Source organism: Erinaceus europaeus, chromosome 15 (genome assembly GCF_950295315.1).
Source record: "Erinaceus europaeus chromosome 15, mEriEur2.1, whole genome shotgun sequence".
NCBI classification, from domain to species: Eukaryota; Metazoa; Chordata; class Mammalia; order Eulipotyphla; family Erinaceidae; genus Erinaceus; species Erinaceus europaeus.
Genome location: NC_080176.1, coordinates 28,766,424 through 28,784,743, shown reverse-complemented (window position 1 = coordinate 28,784,743; position 18,320 = coordinate 28,766,424). Strand labels below are relative to the sequence as shown.

The following is an 18,320-nucleotide window of genomic DNA, read 5'->3' as shown; positions in this document are numbered from 1 at the left end:
AGTCTGACTTAGTCCCCTACCACCTGGTCCTGTGACTGTCCCTGGGGCTCTGTGTGACTCTGAGCAATGTCCCCCTTGGGTCTCACTTCTCCTGTCTGCAAAATATGTGTGGGTGGGGTGGGATCTGGGACAGCAGGGAGGAGGGGGCAGTCACACAGGTTGCACAGAGGGGGCCTCCTTCAAAGTCCCACCCCTAAGGCAAGTGGAACCCACCCCCTGCCCCGTACCTGGTCCCCGCCACAGCCCCGTCATTCTTGCCCAGAGGTTCGTCCAGCTCCACACCGCACCACTCGCCCTTGGCGAAGTCGGTCTCCCCCACATAACGTACCACACCCGTCTTCGTCCCCCCAACCTGTGGGCACAAGACACAGTGAGGACCTGGGATGCAGGGGACACGGCAGATGTGCTGTGGACACCCACAGCACCAGGATTCACCCTGCCCCTGTTTTCCTGTGGGGGAAGGGGGGGTTCTGCATGAGCCTTGGAGGCAGGCAGGCAGGTAGACCTGCTTTCCAGGCCTGCCACTCACAGGCTGTGTGAGCTCAGGCAAGTCACCTAACCTCTCTGAACTTCAGCACTTTTGTGAGAATCACAGGCTGGTGTCACCTAGTAGCTGTCTTTAACTGTCTTGCATCTCCAGTATCACTTTTTTCCTTCTATCTTTCTTCTGACAGTGACAGAGAGAGGTGTGTGGGGGGGGCAGGCGTGGCACACCTGGTTAAGCACTCACATTACAGTGCACAAGGGCTCGGGTTCAAGCCCCTGGCCCCAATTTTCAGGAGGAAAGCTTCATAAGTGGTGAAGCAAGGCTGCAGGTGTCTCTCTTTCTCTTACTATTTCATAATAAAATCAATATATTAAAAGAGCTTGGATCCTTGCTCATGGTAACATGTGCTCCCTACTTGGTGTGCCACCACTCAAACCCTTAGATGTCATATTAATATCATCCTTAAGAGTAATTTATATTTTAATATATTGTCAAACATATTTTAGATAGATAGACAGGTAGGTAGGTAGGCAGATAGACAGAAACAGAGGGGCAGAGGGAGAGAGAGTGAGACCACAGAATCAAGTCTTCCTTCAATGTGGTGGGACCCAGGCTTGAACCTGGGTTGTCATGAACACGGCAAAGCAGCACACTATACAACTGAACTATCTTGTTGACCCCAAAGATATTTATTTATTAGTATGAAAGGGGAGGAAGAAGGAGGAAGGAGAGGAGGAGAAGCCACCTCTGGCACATGTGCCACTGGGGATTGAACTTGAGACCTCATGCTTTCTCAGTTTAAAGCACCAGCACCACCTCCTGGGTTGCCTTAAAAGTCATTTAGGGTGGTCCAGGAGGTGGTACAGTGGATAAAGCATCAGACTCTCAAATATGAGGTCCTGAGTTCAATTCCCGACAGCACATGCACCAGAGTGATGTCTGGCTCTTTCTCTCTCCTCCTATGTTTCTCATTAATAAATGAATAAAATGTTTTTTAAAAAGTCATTTAGGGGGAGTCGGACGGTAGTGCAGCGGGTTAAGTGCACATGGCGCAAAGCGCAAGGACTGGCGAAAGGATCCCGGTTCGAGCCCCCGGCTCCCCACCTGCAGGGGAGTCGCCTCACAGGCGGTGAAGCAGGTCTGCAGGTGTCTGTCTTTCTCTCCCCCTCTCTGTCTCAACCTTCTCTCTTGATTTCTCTGTCCTATCCACCAACAACATCAATAACAACAACAACAATAACTACTATAACAATGGAAAAACAACAGGAGTAACAAAAAAGGGAAAATAAATAAATAAATAAAAGTTATTTAGGGCAGAGAAGACAGCATCGTGGTTCTGCAAAACAACTCTCGTGCCTGAGGTTCTGAAGTTCCAGGTTCAGTCTCCAGCACCACTATTAGCCAGAGCTGAGCAGTGCTCTGATCTCTGTCTTTCTCATAAAAAATATTAAGTCGGGAGTCGGGCACTAGAGCAGCGCCAAGCACAAGGACTGGCATAAGGATCCCAGTTTGAACCCCTGGCTCCCCACCTGCAGGGGAGTCGCTTCACAAGGGGTGAAGCAGGTCTGCAGGTGTCTTTCTCTCCTCCTCTCTGTCTTCCTCTCCTCTCTCCATTTCTCTGTCCTAGCCAACAATGGCGACAACAATAATAACTACAAAAATAAAATAACAAGGGCAATAAAAGGGAATAAATAAATAAAACTGAATTATGTTTAAAAAAATTAAGTCAAGAGGCCAGGTGGCACCTGGTTGAGCGTACATGTTACAGTGCGCAAGGACCCAGGTTTGAGCCCCTGGTTCCCACCTGCAGGGGTAAAGCTTCACAAGTGGTAAAGCAGAGCTGCAGGTGTCTCTCTGTCTCTCTACCATCCCCTTCCCTTTCAATTTCTGGCTGTCTCTATCCAGCAAATAAGATTAAATTTTTTAAAAAATATTAAGTCATTTAAATGGGGAGGGGGAAATAGCATAATGATTATGCAAAAGTAGGGGTCCAAATTCCCAGGTTCCACATCCCGTGCCACTATAAGCCAGAGCTGAGCAGTGCTCTGTTTAAAAAAAAAAAAAAAAAGTCGTCTGAATGGTAGTTTGTGGGGGGGGGGGGCAGGGGAGCTTCATGGGAACTTCCTGTTTCAACGTCCTGTTTAATGAGGAGAGATTTCCAGCCCTGTGAAGGGAAGCTTTGCAAATCTACCACAAGGCAATGTGGGTGTGTTTAACCCCACTGGACTCTACACTGAGAAATGGTAAAGACACAGCTGCTGAGGCATAGAACTCGCATGCCTGAGGCTCCCGGCTCCATTTGCAGCTCAGTATGGAGCAAAATGATGCTCTGGCTTCTCTCTCATGGGGAAGCTCACTCACTTACTCACTCTCCCTCTCCCCCCCCCCCCACACACATTCTCTCTCTGTGTGTGTCTCATACAAAATAACAGATTCTTTCTCAGAACTGGTTAAAAAAAAAAAGAATGATATATGTATTTTACCACAGTTGAAAAAAACTGCATAGGTCAGATCAATAAAAAAGTGTGATCATTAAAATATAAAATTAAAACATGTATTAAGGTTTATCTATTAGAGAGAGAGAGAGAGAGATACCAGTGTGTCCTGGAACCTCGCCTCTCCAGAGCTCTGGCCTACTGGGGATAGAAGGATACAAACAGGGAGTCAGGCAGTAGAGCAGCAGGTTAAGCACATGTGGCGTGAAGCGCAAGAACCAGCGTAAGGATCCCGGTTTGAGCCCCCGGCTCCCCACCTGCAGGGGAGTCACTTCATAGGTGGTGAAGCAGGTCTGCAGGTGTCTATCTTTCTCTCTCTCTGTCTTCCCCTCCTCTCTCCATTTCTCTCTTTCCTATCCAACAATGACATCAATAACAATGACAATAATAACTACAACAATTAAAAAAAGGGCAACAAATGGGAAAATAAATATTTTTCAAAAAGGATACAAACAGGCTAGGGGGTGTGGATTAACCTGACAACACAGAGAAGCAATCACAGAAGCCAGAACTCCTACCTTCTGCACTCCCAAAACAACCTTGATCCATACTCCTAGTGGGGGAGAAGTGATAGGAGGAAGAAGAGGGCTCTGAACTCCAGCTCCATCAGCACCCAAAGAGAGAGAGAGGAGGAACAGGAGAGGGCCATATGGAGGTAGTAGTGTTGTCATGAGTGGCTCGGATGGGAAGAGAGGATTGGATCAGGAAGAAAAGGGGGGCAATTGTGTCTAAATGTAGACAGATAGTTGTAGAGATGACGGCTGGCCCAGGTGGTGGCTTGCAGTGGGGCAACTGAAGATCCAGAACCCTGGTGGTGGGGATGGAGTGGATTTATACCCCTGTTGACATGTAATTTTGTAAATCAATATTAAATCACTAATAAATTTAAAGAGAGGGAGAGAGAGAGAGAGAGAGGGAGGGAGGGAGGGAGAGAAAGGGAGCAGAGCACTATTCTGGCACATTCAATGTCATGGACTGAAATCAGGACATCATGCTTGAAAGTCCAACATACTAGCCACTATGCCATATCCCAGGCTATAAAAGTTTAAATTTAAATATATATATATAAGATATATATGGGGGCAGGCAGTGGCACATCTGGTTGAGAGCACAGGTTATAGTGCATAAGGAGCTGGGTTCAAGCCCTTGGTCCACCTGCAGGAAGGGAAGCTTTCCTAGTGGTGAAGCAGGGCTGCAGGTATCTCTCTGTCTCTCTCCCTCTTTATCTCCCCTTGTCCTCCAATTTCTCTCCATCCCATCAAATATATAAACCTCCAGCATTGTCGCTGGGGCTCAGTGTCTGCACTACGAATCCAAATCCACTGCTCCTGGCGGCCATCTTTTGTCCACTGTTGTTGTTGCTGTTGTTGTTGGATAGGACAAAGAGAAATGGAGAGAGGAGGGAAGACAGAGAGGAGGAGAGATTAAGCGCACATGGCGCAAGGCGCAAGGACCGGCAGGAGGATCCCGGTTCAAGCCCCTGGCTCCCCACCTGCCAGGGAGTCGGCTTCACAGGCGGTGAAGCAGGTCTGCAGGTGTCTATCTTTTTCTCCCTCTCTGTCTTCCCCTCCTCTCTCCATTTCTCTCTGTCCTATCCAACAACGACAGCTATGACCACAATAATAACTACAACAATAAAACAACAAGGGCAACAAAAGGGAATAAATTAAAAAAACACCAATGTGTCCTGGAGCTCCGCTTCCCCAGAGACCCACCCCACTAGGGAAAGAGAGAGGCAGGCTGGGAGTATGGATTGACCAGTCAACGTCCATGTTCAGTGGGGAAGCAGTTACAGAAGCCAGACCTTCCACCTTCTGCAATGACCTTGGGTCCATACTCCCAGAGGGATAAAGAATAGGAAAGCTATCAGGGGAAGAGATGGGAATAGAGATCTGGTGGTGGGAGTTGTGTGGAATTGTACCCCTCCTATCCTACGGTTTTGTTAATGTCTCCTTTTTAAAATAAATAAATTTAAAATTTAAAATTTAAAAAAAAATTAAAAAAAAAGAGGAGGAGAGAAAGACAAACACCTGAAGACCTGCTTCATCACTTGTGAAGCGACTCCAATGCAGGTGGGGAGCCAGAGTCTCAAACCGGGATCCTTGAGCTTCACACTATGTGTGTTTAAATCCAGTGTGCTACCACTCAGCAACCAATAATTAACTATTTTTTAAAAGATTTTATTTATTTATTAATGAGAAACATAGGAGGAGCGAGAAAGAACCAGGCATCACCCTGGTACATGTTATGCCGGAGACTGAACTCAGGACCTCATGCTTGAAAGTCCGATGTTTTTTTTTTTTTTTAAATATTTATTTTATTTATTTATTCTCCTTTTGTTGCCCTTGTTGTTTTATTGTTGTAGTTATTATTGTTGTTGTCATTGTTGGATAGGACAGAGAGAAATGGAGAGAGGAGGGGAAGACAGAGAGGAGGAGAGAAAGATAGACACCTGCAGACCTGCTTCACCGCCTGTGAAGCAACTCCCCTGCAAGTGGGGAGCCGGGGTTCGAACCGGGATCCTTATGCCGGTCCTTGTGCTTTGCGCCACCTGCGCTTAACCCGCTGCGCTACAGCCCGACTCCCGAAAGTCCGATGTTTTATCTACCTACTGCACCACCTCCCAGACCACATAATTACCTATTTTTTAAAAGTTATACAAATACCTAAAGAAGCAAATGCCTCCAAAGGCCTACATGTGTTTTTACTTCTGTCCAGAAGTGAAACTTTTCAATCTTTTCTTTAATTATTTTAAACAGAGCTCTGATGGCACTAGGAATTGATCCTAGGACCTCAGAGCCTCAGGCATATATATATGCCGGTGGGATATCTCCCCAGCCCATACCTTCAACTCCCTGAAACTGAATTTCTATGTACTTAACACACTTCTTTCTCTTTTTTCTTTTTTCTTTTAGATCAAGGCAGAGAAAGAGTGACAGAGACCACAGCAATAAAGTTGACTTCAACATGTGGGGGTGGGTGCGGGGCCCACGGTGAAACCTGGGTCTCACACATAGCAAAGCAGCACACTGTTCAAGTGAGCTATTCTGCCGGCCCATATTTCTCAAGCGTATGATTCTCTCAATGGCAGAGGGCTAGCTCCTGACCTCTCACCCCTGCACTTGTATTTCCTGTCTTGGGCGCAGGGTGTTGTGGGTCTGGGTCTCTCTGTCCACTTCCTGGGCACCTATGTAGCCAAGAAACTCCAGTCCGCCTGGGGAGTTTTCTCGAATCACTCAGCAGACACCTGTCCCACCTTATTCTCCCTCCTCGCAAGTCCAAGTCAGTGTTTCTAGCCCCCAAATAGGGACAGTTTCCTGAATCTGTGTCCTGTTTCCATGAAGGGACCAGGCTCTTCTGATTTTAGTTTCTGTGATACTGTCAAGCTGAGATTTTTTTTTTTAATCTTCCTCTCATTTCCCATCTGGTTTTGTTTTTTTTTTTTAATTTTTTTTTTTAGACACTTCTCGTTTTCCTGGGTGTTGTCAGAGCTTTCTAACTCACTGGCATTTACCTACCTACGGGTGTGCTGTTCATATCTGAAACCTTCACTACCTTATCTTACTTCTTAGAAAATCTCCTGGCAGTCTCCATAATGGAGGGTGGAGGCTTGAGGGCCAGCATGGAGGAGGAGGAGATAAGGGGCTCATGGAACCCTCCTCTCTCAGGCTGACCTACCTGGAAGTGCAATCTATCAGTTGAGCGACCTCCTAGTCTCAGTTCCTGAATCTTTTCTTTCTTTCTTTCTTTTACAAGATTTATTTATACATAGGATAGTTTCATATGAAGGGTGGGGGAGAGATACCAGAGATGTGATGTCAGGGATCGAACTGGGAGCCTCAGGTCAACAAGTCCAGTGCTCTACCAGCTGAGCCAGTTCCCTAGTCACAGTTCTTCTTTCTTTTATGCAGTGCTGGGCAGTGAGCTTTACATTTATACAATACTGTTGAGTGGCCTTCTACCTAATTTTTTCTTTTTATTTAGAGAGGAGAGATCCCACAGCCCTGCTCCATCATCCATGGAGCTCCCTGGGTGCTATGCATAGTGCTGAGAAAGGAGAGACCCCACAACTCTGCCCCACCCCATCCATGGAGCTCCCTGGGTGCTGTCTATGGTGCTGAGAGAGGAGAAACCCCCACAGCTCTGCTCCACCCTCCAAGAGGCTTCCTGGGTGGTGTCCATGGTACTGAGAGAGAAGAGACCCCCACAGCCCTGCCCCACCATCCATGGAGCTCCTTGGTTGCTGGGGCTTGTAATCGGTAACCCACACCCTATAAGGCATGTGTCCTGCCAGCTGATCTGTCTCCCAGCCCCCAGTGTGGAAGACTTTCTCACAATTCTCCTGACTCTGGCGCTGACCCCAGTCCCATTTCCAGAGGCCACCCTGTGGCTGATTTACCAAGCCCCAGGGCCTCGAGGGAAACATTGATTGCTTCCTCCACTCTCTGCTTTTCCCTCTGCAGCCTGCGGCCTTAACTGTGCTCAATTTCCAGTTTAGCTGTTCCTGGAATTATACTGTTCTCTTTGTCCTTGAGGGCTGTAATAACTTAAAGGGGGAAGGAAAAAGAAAAAAAAAAAAAACTTCACCCTCTAATTAAAATTCTCTCCACCATTTCTTCCACTCTAACTGCACCAGGCATGCTGAAGACAAGTTCTTGACCTCACTGCCCTGAGGTGGGCAGCATTAACCCCTTAGCTGAAGAAGAGACTAAGGTCTGTCTCTCTCTTTCTCTTTTCCTTCCTTCCTTTCTTTCTTTTTTCTTTTCTTCTTCCTTGCCTATGTGACACTAAATAAACACTCCTATTTTTTCTAGACAGATGAGGGTTAAGTTATCCGTTCACCTACTGGTGTGTGTGTGTGTGTGTGTGTGTGTGTGTGTGTGTGTGTGGTTGCTTCCAACTGAGCGATTATGAAGACAACTATAATTCAAACAATTCTGAGCAGGTGTTTGTGTGGACATAGGAGTGCTACCCACTAGATTAACATATCATGGGGAACTGCTGAATGGGCTATTTTGTTTAAAAAAAAAAAACCTTTATTGGGGGGCCAGGCAGTGGTGCACCTGGTAAAGCATATACATTATCATGTGCAAGGACCCAGGTTCAAGCCCCCGTCCCCACCTGCAGGAGGGAAGCTTCATGAGCAGTGAAGCAGGGCTGCAGGGGTCTTTCTGTCTCTCTCCCTCTCTATGTCCCCCTTCCCTCTTGACTTCTGATTCTATCCAAATACAACTAAAATATTTTTTAAATTATTTATTAATGAGAAAGAGAGTGATGAAGAGACGGAGGGAGAGTGAGATAGAAGCAGAGTATCACTCTGGCACATGCAAACATAGGACTTCATGTCTGACTGCGCCCCCTCCAAGGCCTTGAATGACGGGGTTTTGAAGAAAATGGACAAAACATCAGCCAGAATCTCTGCATATCCTGTGCCCCCCCCACTCCCCCTAGTCCCTCTGCACCAGGGGCCACGGGCAAGATAACTCCACATCCCTTGCCTCTGAGGGGGTCACAAACCTGGCTTAGAACACACACACGTGACCAGAGATGACAGCTCAGCTGGGGAATGCAAGACTGGCACATCTGAGACTTCAGGCTCAATCCTGGTCTCTCTCTCTTTCTCTCTCTCATACGAAACAAATCTTTGGAAAAATAAATACCAGGCCTAGGAAATAGGTCACCTGGACAGTGTGCTCCACATCACCCGGGTTCAAGCCTGGCCTCCACCGCATTGAAGGAAGCTTTGGTGTCTCTCTCCCCGTCTCTATCTCTCTCTCTGCTTCTAAGTAATGATGATGAATACACACATGTGCCTCAGGCCAGTGTGACATCTACCTGGGGACACACCGGGGCCTCAGAGTTGCCAGCTCTATCCTGGAAAAAGGGGTGTGAGAGGCTGGTGGGGGAGGGGCGGTTGGCCCACTCTGGGGAGGGGAAGGGGCCCAGGCAGGCCCCCTTCACACCATGTCCAGGTGGCAGACCTGCATGTCAGGCCTCTGAAGCCATTTCCTCTAATGGGTGACAGAGCTGGTGCTGGGGGCACCACACACTGCAGGAAGGGGTGGCTGGGGCCTCCTCTCCTTTCCCTGACCAGCAGCCTGGAGGAAGTGGGACAGGGAGCCGTGGGGGACAGAGTCCAGGAGAGGCAGCAGCCTGGCTCACTGGAGGAAGGAGGTAGATGGGGGCTGGGGGGGGTGTTGGAAGGGAGCCAGGTATGGGGGCCACATGGGCAGGTCCCTAGCACCCAGGGACTCAGGCAGGACACTGGGTCAGTGGGGGGACTCCACCTCCAAGGAACAGGAGAAGATCAGTGCAGGAAATGGGGCAGGGTACTGGGCGTCCTTGGAGGGGGCAGGGCAGGGCAGGCAGCAGCTAGTAAGTTCTGTGGGCAGATGGGAGACACGTGGCAGCAGAGTGACTGCAAGGACCTGGTCTGCTGGCTGCAGGTGTCAGGGTACCACTGAATAGCTCTAGCTCAGTGATGAGTAGAGACCACAAGACACAAACTGTCCATTCGAGACAGCTCTCCTGGACAGTGCTGCTTCATCACGTGAGACCCAAGTTCAAAAGCCCAGCCCCCAACACACTAGAGGAAGCTTAGATGCCATGGTCTCTTCTCCTCACTCCCTCACCTACCCTCTTTCTCATTCTCTCTCTCTCTCTCTCTCTCTCTCTGCCTGTCTCTACTAAATCAATAAAAGTAAATAGGGACTGAGCAGTGGTTGAGTGCACATGTTACTACGAGCAAGGACATGGGATCAAGTCCCCAACCCCCACCTGCAGGGGAGAAGTTTCGTGAGTAGTAAAACAGAGCTGCAGGTGTCTCTCTTTCCTTCTTTGTGCCTCTCTCAATTTCTCCATCTCTGTAGAACAATTAATAGATGAAATAAACTAATTTAAAAAAATATTCTGAGCTGCGGAGACAGCTTAGTGGTTCTGCGTAAGACTTTTCATGGGGAGTCAGGCGGTAGCGCAGTAGGTTAAGTGTACGTAGCACGAAGCGCAAGGACCTGCGTAAGATTCCCGGTTCGAGCCCCCGGCTCCCCACCTGCAGGGGAGTCGCTTGACAAGCGGTGAAGCAGGTCTGCAGGTGTCTGTCTTTCTCTCCCCCTCTGTCTTCCCCTCCTCCCTCCATTTGTCTGTCCTATCCAACAATGACAATAACAAGAATAACTACAACAATAAAAAACAAGGGCAACAAAAAGGAAAGAATAAATAAAAACTTTAAAAAAAAAAAAAGACTTTTCATGACTCCTAGGTCCCAGGTTCAATTCGCAGCAACACCATAAACTAGAGCTGAGCAGGGCTCTGGTACCTGCCCTCCCCACCCTCCTCTCTCATTCAAAATGGCTCTGCAGGGGGGCAGGCGGTAGCACAGCGGGTTAAGTGCACGTGGTGCAAAGCGCAAGGATCTGTGTAAGGATCCCAATTCGAGCCCCCGGCTCCCCATCTGCAGGGGAGTCACTTCACAAGCAGTGAAGCAGCTCTGCAGGTGTCTTATCTTTCTCTCCCCGCCCCCCCCCGTTTTCTCCTCCTCTCTCCATTTCTCTCTGTCTTATCCAACAACAACAACAGCAATAACGATAGTAATAACAACAACAATTAAAAAAAGGGCAACAAAAGGGGTGGGGGGAATTCTCCTGGAGCAGCGGATTTGTAGTGTAGGCACCAAGCCCCAACAATAACCCTGGGAGGTTCTGCAAAGACTTTCCTTGGTGTACTGCACCAAAGTCAGACTCTGGGGTGGGAGAGAGGGTTCTGGTCCTGGAACATGATGGCAGAGGAGGACCTAGTGGAAAACTACTGTTTTGCAGAAAACTGGGAAATGTTATGCATGTACAAACTGTTATATTTTACTGTTGACTGTAAACCATTAACCCCCCCATAAAGACATTAAAAAATAAATAAATAAAAGACTTTCCTGTCTGAGGCTCTGAGGTCCCAGGTTCAATCCCTAGCACCACTATAAGCCAAAGCTGGGCAGGGCTCTAGTCTCTCTCTATATCTGTCTTTCACTGAAAAAAAAATAATAGGGGTCAGGCGATGGTGTACCCAATTGAGTGCACATGTTGCAGTGCGCAAGGACCTATGTTCAAGTCCCTAGTCCGCACCTGCAGGGGGAAAGCTTTGCCAGTGGTGAAGCAGGGCTGCAGGTGTCTCTCTGTCTCTTTCACTCTCTATCTCCCTCTTCCTCTTGATCCCTGGCTGTCTCTATCCAGTAAATAAAGATAATTAAAAAAATTTAATATTCAAAAAAATAATAAATAGGTGTTGGACAGTGGTGCACCAGGTTAAGCACACATAGTACGAAGCAGAAGACCCCAGCAAGGATCCCGGTTTGAGCCCTGGGTTCCCCTCCTGCAGCGGGGTCGCTTCACAAGTGGTGAAGCAGGTCTGCAGGTGACTTTCTCCCTCTCTGTCTTCCCCTTCCCTCTCAGTTTCTCTCTGTCCTATCCAAAATGGAAAAAAAAAAAAATGAATAATTTTTTTTTCAATAAATCAAAAGTCTCATTTTCTGGGTGGGAAGGGAGAAGAAGTCCAGAGAAGTGAAGACACTTGCCCGGGTTCACACAGCAGTGATTCCAGCCCCCACTCCAGAGGGGAGGTTTTGCTGTCCCCACTCCGGGGGAAAAGGGAGGGTCCTTTTGCCCCTACCCCAGGGGAAGTGAGGGTTGTTCAGCCCCCGTACTCCCAGGAGGGTTCTGGAGCCCCCCACCCGAGGGAGGGGAGGGTTTTTCTGCCCCCCACCCAGAGGGGGTCGGGTCCTTCTGCCCTCCACCCAACGGGGGAGGTTCTCTTGCCCCCTTACCCCAGGATTTTGCAGCCCCCCACCAGGGGTGGGGAGGGTTCCTCTGCCCCTGACCCCAACGGGGCAGGTTCTCCCGCCCCCGACCCAGTGCAGCTGCCGGGCCTCCACCCAGGGAGGAGAGGGTTCTTCTGCTCCCCCACCCACGCAGCTGCTGGCCCCAGACTCACCAGCACGCGGTCCCCCAGGCGCAGGTCCTTGTCCCCGCGCTGCACCGAGCCGCTGTCCGACAGGTTGGAGCCCGACTCGTTGCCGGGCCGCAGCGGGAAGGCGCGCCCGGGCGGCGGGGTGGCGGCCCCGGCGTGCAGGCTGAGGTTCTGCGCCGTGAGCGACTCGACCGACGGCGCGTCGCTGCCGGAGCCGCCCGCGTCCCCGGGCCCCCGCGCCAGCTTGGACGGCCGCGTGAAGATGCCGCGCAGCGCCGGACACTCGAAGTAGCGCACGCCGCCCACCGCGCCGTCGTTCTTGCCCACCGGCTCGTCCAGCTCCACGCCCGCCCACTGGCCCGGCGCGAACTGCGTCTCGCCCAGGAAGCGCACGATGCCCGGCTTCACGCCGTTCACCCACACGCGCTCGCCCCGCACCAGGTCCCCTGGCGCCTCGTCGCCCGCCTCCGCCGGGGCGCAGGGCCGGTGCAGGGGCGAGCCTGCGGGAAAGGAGGCAGGGTGGTCAGGGTGGGGGACCCAGACGGGGAGGCGAGACAGGGAGCAGTCAGGGGTGGGGGACCCCGACGGGGAGGGGTGTGGGGGTGGTCAGGGGTGGGGAACCAGACGGTGAAGGGGGGCTGGGGGCGCGGCCATGGGTGGGGTCCTGGATGGGGAGGGGCTTGGGGGAGGAGGCAGTCAGAAGTGGAGGATCCCGACTGGGGAGGGGGGCTGTGGGGACAAGGGGCGGTCAGGGCGGGGACCCTGAGAGGGAGGGAGGAGGTGGGGTGACATGGGGCAGTTAGAGCCTGAGGACCCCTAAAGGCAGGGGGTGTGGGGAAAGGGGGTAGTTAGGGCCGGGGACCCCGAGAGGGAGGGAGATGTGGGGAGAAGGGACAGTTATGGTTTGGGTGGGCCCTCAAAAGCCAAGGTAGGGGGCCTTCCCGGAGAGCAGGATGCGTTCGAGTGGGGGGGCCCTAGCAGCCAGGGTGGGGTTCTTCAGGGAGAGCAGGGGACAAAATTAGAGTATGGGGGGGCCAGGTGGTGGCACACCTAGTTGAGTGCACATGTTACAATGTACAAGGACCCAGGTTCGAGCCCCTGGTCCCCACCTGCAAGGGGGAAGCTTTGCAAGTAGTGAAGCAGGGCTTCAGGTGTCTGTCTCTGTCCCTTTCTATCTCCCTCTACCCTCTCAAATTCTGACTGTCTCTATCCAATAAATAAAAATAATTAAAAAAAATTTTTTAAAAAAAGATTAGAGTAGGGGGCCTGTCTGCTGGGTTTCAGGGATAAGACGCCCCGGTTACAGAGTGACTGCTACTCCCCCTACCCCCCCAACCACCACCGACCTCTTTTTAAAATGAATTTTTTAATCTATGCTGGATAGAAACAGGAGTTGAGGTGGGAGAGGGAGGGAAAGAGAGAGAGAGAGAGAGGGAGATACAGCCCTACTTCACTGCTCATGAAATTTCTCTCTGCAGGTGGGGATGGGGGGGTGGGTGCTTGAACCCTGGACCTCAAGCATTGCAATATGTGCACTCCACCCCATGTGCCACTGCCCGGCCCCAAGAGTCCAACGCTTTATCCACTGCACCATCTCTCAGGCTGAGGACCAACCTTCTCAATTAGAAAGAGACAGAGACGAAGATAGAGAGGCCAACAGTCAGAGGGGGACATGCCACAGCACCGAAGCTTCCTCCTTCGGGGGGGGGGGGCTCGAACCTGGAGCTCACACATGGTAGAGTGGGTGCACCATCCAGGGCGACTATTTTGTGGGTGTCACCACTCCCCTTTTGTTTCTAACAGGGGAGGGACACAGACAGCAGGGAACTGCCACTTACTCACTCATTCATTCATTCATCAAATATGTTTTAAGCACCCACCAAAACCCAGACTAAAACCACTAGAATTTTTTTTTTAGAGATTTCTTTTATCTCTGCTAAGAAGAGAAGGAGAAGCATTGCCTCACTCTAGCACATGCGATGCCAGGAATCGAACCCAGGACCTTACCCACTGTGCCACCTCCTGCCACAGGGGCCACTTCTTGTAGTGTTCTCCTTGCTGCTGTCTTTCTTGTTCTGAGCTGAAGGTGTCAGCCTGAAGTGGAGCCTAGCGGCTCCATGGCCCCCTATCTCCACTTCCCCTATACCTACCAGAGTTTCCCACACTGCCTGGGCCAGCCCCTCACTTCCAGGATCTGCTTCCAGAACCCTGTCCTGTGCCCAGCGTTCAAGCCTGTCCCTGCCTGTCCTCTGTTCACAGCTCTGGGGGCCCCGGGTAGGGGACCCAGCTATTACCGGAGGGAAGGAAGCTGTCCTTTCAGCTGTGCCCTCCCCAGCTGTCCCTGCCTGGGGGCACCCCCCAGGTAATCCCCATCTGCTCCCTGTTCCCCAACCCCCAGACTCAGGACCCGCTGTTTCAACAGCTGCTAGAAGCCTGGACAGGAGTCTAAAGACAGTTTAAATACTTTTTTTTTTTTTAAGATTAATTGATTTTTTCCCCTTTTAAAAAGAATAAGAGGCCACTGCACCAAAGCTTCCTTTAATGTGGTGGAGACCGGTGTCAAACCCGGGTCTCACACATGGCAAAGCACACACTATCCAAGTGAGCAATTTTGTTGATCTGACAGATGGATTTTTTGAGAGAGAGCCAGAGTACCGCTCAGGTACCTGTGATGCTGGGGACTGAACTTGGGAACTCACGCCTGAGAGTCCAGCAACACTCCAAGTCACTGCTTTGCTTTTCTTCTGTGGCATCACATGAACAAGCCATTAACCCACACACACCCCTACTCAGCTGTCCAGAGCTGGGGGTACCCCTACAGACCCCCCCTTCTCTCCAGGGCACTCTCTGACACCCTGGCCAGGCCCCCAGAAGGCAAAAGGGAGCAGCTGGTGCCAGCCCCAGAAGCCAGGTGCAAAGCAACACTGAGGCTTCAAATTCCCTGAAGGACTCTGGTGATGAGATTGAGGGACAGCTGATGGGGGGCAGGGGGACTAGAGAGGGGGCTAGACGAGATGCCACCCTTTTCTTCCTGACGGGGGAAATGTGTCCTTCTCCCTGAGGGGTAGGACTCAGTAGAGGTCACTAGGGAAACAGCCATGGCCAAATGCCGGGAGGTGGGCTGGAGAACACAGTCACAGCTCAGCTGGGCCACCAGGCTGGAGGGAACTGAACAGATCCCTGGGGATCCAGAATCATCTTCCAGAGTCTTTTGGCCCCAGAGAGTCAGTCACTCAGTAAGCTCCTTCCTCTGAGAAGCCCTCCTGCTCCAAGACACTCCTGCAAAGCCCCCACTTTCTTCTCCCAGAGTTTAATCTCCTCACTTTGCCCCAGAGATAACCCTGGTGGCAAGGGGGAAAAAAAAGGAGCATGCAGGGACCCTCAGGGATGATGCCATGAAATGACGATAATTCCACCCCCATCTGAAGGTCAGAGGCTATGATTGGACTTGCATCCTGGAGGAGGCATTCAGCTCCCTACATGTTCCAAGGAACTGACTGTATAGGGTGTTGTGAACAAAAAGGAGGGAGAGGTTAAGGAGGAGGAGCAGCACGAACAGAAGAAGGAAAAACAGAAGAAAAAGAAGGAGAAGAAACAGGGAGTCGGGCAGTAGCAAAGTGGTTTAAGCGCAAGTGGCACAAAGAATCCCGGTTCGTGCCCCGGCTCCCCATCTGCGGGGGGTCACCTGACATGCAGTGAAGCAGGTCTGCAGGTGTCTATCTCCCCCCCCCCCGTCTTCCCCCTCTCTCTCCATTTCTCTCTGTCCTATCCAACAATGACGACAACAATAATAACTACAAAAATAAAACAAGGGCAAAAAAAGGGAATAAATTAAAAAAAAATTTTTTTAAATGAAGAAACAAGAAAAGGGAGAAGAAAAAAAAAGATTAAAACCCAAAACAAATCTCTAGGAGGTCCTGGGTTCAAACCCTCACATCAAAAACAACAAAACTCCCAATTCTAAGAAACTAGAGAAAGGGTCTTCAAAGTCAAGGTCACTTCAAGGCAGGATCTGTGGAACTAAAGTCCTTTCTTCCTTCTTTCCCTCCTCCCTCCCTTCCTCCCTACCTATTTGGAGAAGAAGAGGGAAGAAGAGCATCCCTCTGGCATATGTAATGTGGGGATCGAATTCAGGACCTCCTGCTTCAGAGCCCAGAGTTCTACCACACTGTACCACCCCCCAAGTCGCCTCTGTGGAGCTTTTGAGTAATGAGCATCATCACTGCAGAGAGAGGCTAAAAATACAGCGACCACACCATCCATCACCCCCAGCCAGACGCCCAGGGATGGGAAGAGAGAGAGACAGAGGGAAACTCTTATTCCAGCCGCTGGCTAAGCCTGCTGGCTCAGGTGGGGCTGTCCACAGCAGCAGGGTCACCTGGCTGAGGGGGTGACACTGTCCTGCCCACCCACCCCCCTGCAGGTTCAACACCCTCCCCCACAGGCAGACAGGCCCCCACCTACCTCTTCCCTCACATCCCCGGATCCCCAATTTGACCACAGCCTTGCTCCCCCACCCCGAGGTCTGAGGGTCCCCAAAGCAATGACAGACATGCCCTAGAGACCCAAGGCAAGTTTCCTCCTAGGACCCCAACTGGTGCTCAAGGAAGAGGAGGTTCTAGAATATTCTTCCAGGACGTTTTGCCACCATGAGCCCCTCCTTCACAGTCTCCCCTCAGACAGAACTGTGGACAGTGGCAGGGTCCAACGCTGCTCATGGAGACCACTACAATGCGGGGACCCCCCCCAGCTTCAGGGGTTTCCCAGCGTCCTTCCGAACAAATGGAACTCAGAAGCCACCTCCCCTTCCCACCACCCCCAAGCAGGAGAACAGCCCCCCCCCACTAGCTGGCTCCCCAGGAAGCAGGAATTGGAAGGGGGTGAAGTGGGGTCCAAGCGGAGGAGAAGTGCAGTGGCTTACCCAGGAAAGAGCAGAGCCAGCTCCCCATGGAGACCGCTCCGGGGCGGATGGAGGGATAGAGGGGTAGAAGGATACTGAGGCAACCCCCCCTTGTGATCAATACAGCATCATCAGAGCCAGTCCTCCCTCCTCCCTACAAGGAAGCTCGGCCTGGCTGCCCCCTCCCTCCAGTTGCCATTACAAAGTTTAGGATGTGGTCAGGGAGGAGGTGGGGAACGTAGTGGACCTTGAGCCAGGAGCCTGGGGGGAGGCAGGCTGGGGGTGTGACTGAAAACTGAACACAGAGGGCAGGGGTGCTGCTTGCTCTGAGAGGAGAGAACAGACCCCCACCACCACCACCAAGGGGGACAGAGAGGGGTGCCAACAGCACCTAAGAGCGGAGTGCAGTTCACAGGTAGTGAAGCAGGTCTGCAGGTGTCTCTCTTTCTCTCCCCCGTCTTCCCCTCCTCTCTCCATTTCTCTCTGTCCTATCCAACAATGACATCAATAACAACAACAATAATAACTACAACAATAAAACAACAAGGGCAACAAAGGGGAATAAATAAATATTTTTAAAAAGAGTGGAGTGCAGAACCAAGTACAAAGACTGGGGTTCAAGCCCCTGCTCCCCACCTGCAGGGGGGAAGCTTCACAAGGGGTGAGGCAGGGCTGCAGGTGTCTCTCTCTCTCTCTTTATCTCCCCTTCCCTCTCAGTTTCTCTCTGAATCTATCAAAAAAAAAAAACTTAGCAGGAGTCAACTCAGCTGCAGAGCATAGGACTTAAGTGAGGCCCTGGTTCAAGCCCTGGCACCGCATAAGTCAGAGCTGAGGGGTGCTTTAGTCTCTCTCTGCTTCTGTCTCTGTCTCTCTCATATTGATTAATTAAAAAGGAAAAGGGGGATAATTCATCCAGTGGGGTGTGTGCCAGCTTCTGTGTGTGTGTGGTTGGGGTTCAAGCCCCAGCAATACATGGCAATACTGTGGCACAGGGTCTGGGGGGGGGGGTTAGGTGCTATGGCACACACACCCCCTCTCAGAAGTAAAGACTGAGAAAGCCACCCAGGGGAGGCACAGAGGACAGAGCGTTGGACTTGCAGGCATGAGGCCCTGAGTTCTACCCTGGGCACCACATGTGGCCGAAGGAGGCTCCGGGTGTCTCACCCTCTCTTGTTGTCTCTCAGGTTAATAAACAAACCGTTAGAACCAGAAACATCTGGATGGAGGAAGGAAGAACGTGCCAGGAAGTGGCCCAGCGGTGGCAACGCACGTGTGAGGCCCTGAGTTCACTCCCCCAAATGAGGAGTGAAGATGTGATGGGGGAAGGCAGGGGCAGATAGCATAATGGTTATGCCTGAAGCCTCAATGTCCCAGGTTCAATCTCCCACACCACCATAAGCAGAGCTGAGCAAGGCTCTGATTAAAAAAAGGGGGGTGGAATGGGGTAGAAGAGCACCCCATTACTCAGGAGACAAGTGGGTGGGTT

General features: G+C 51.2%; 1 protein-coding gene across 1 annotated transcript in view; it reads right to left on the bottom strand.

Annotated features, from left to right (window-relative positions):
* CLIP2 (CAP-Gly domain containing linker protein 2) overlaps positions 1 to 16,883 on the bottom strand; it is a 38,016-nt gene extending 21,133 nt beyond the window's left edge. Inside the window, exons 1-3 of the mRNA XM_060172325.1 lie at positions 16,856 to 16,883; positions 11,959 to 12,434; positions 228 to 352 (exon numbers count right to left, since the gene is read on the bottom strand). Coding sequence (XP_060028308.1) covers positions 228 to 352; positions 11,959 to 12,434; positions 16,856 to 16,883 — 629 coding nt within the window. The remainder of the gene's footprint in view (positions 1 to 227; positions 353 to 11,958; positions 12,435 to 16,855) is intronic.
* Positions 16,884 to 18,320: the final 1,437 nt, after the last annotated feature.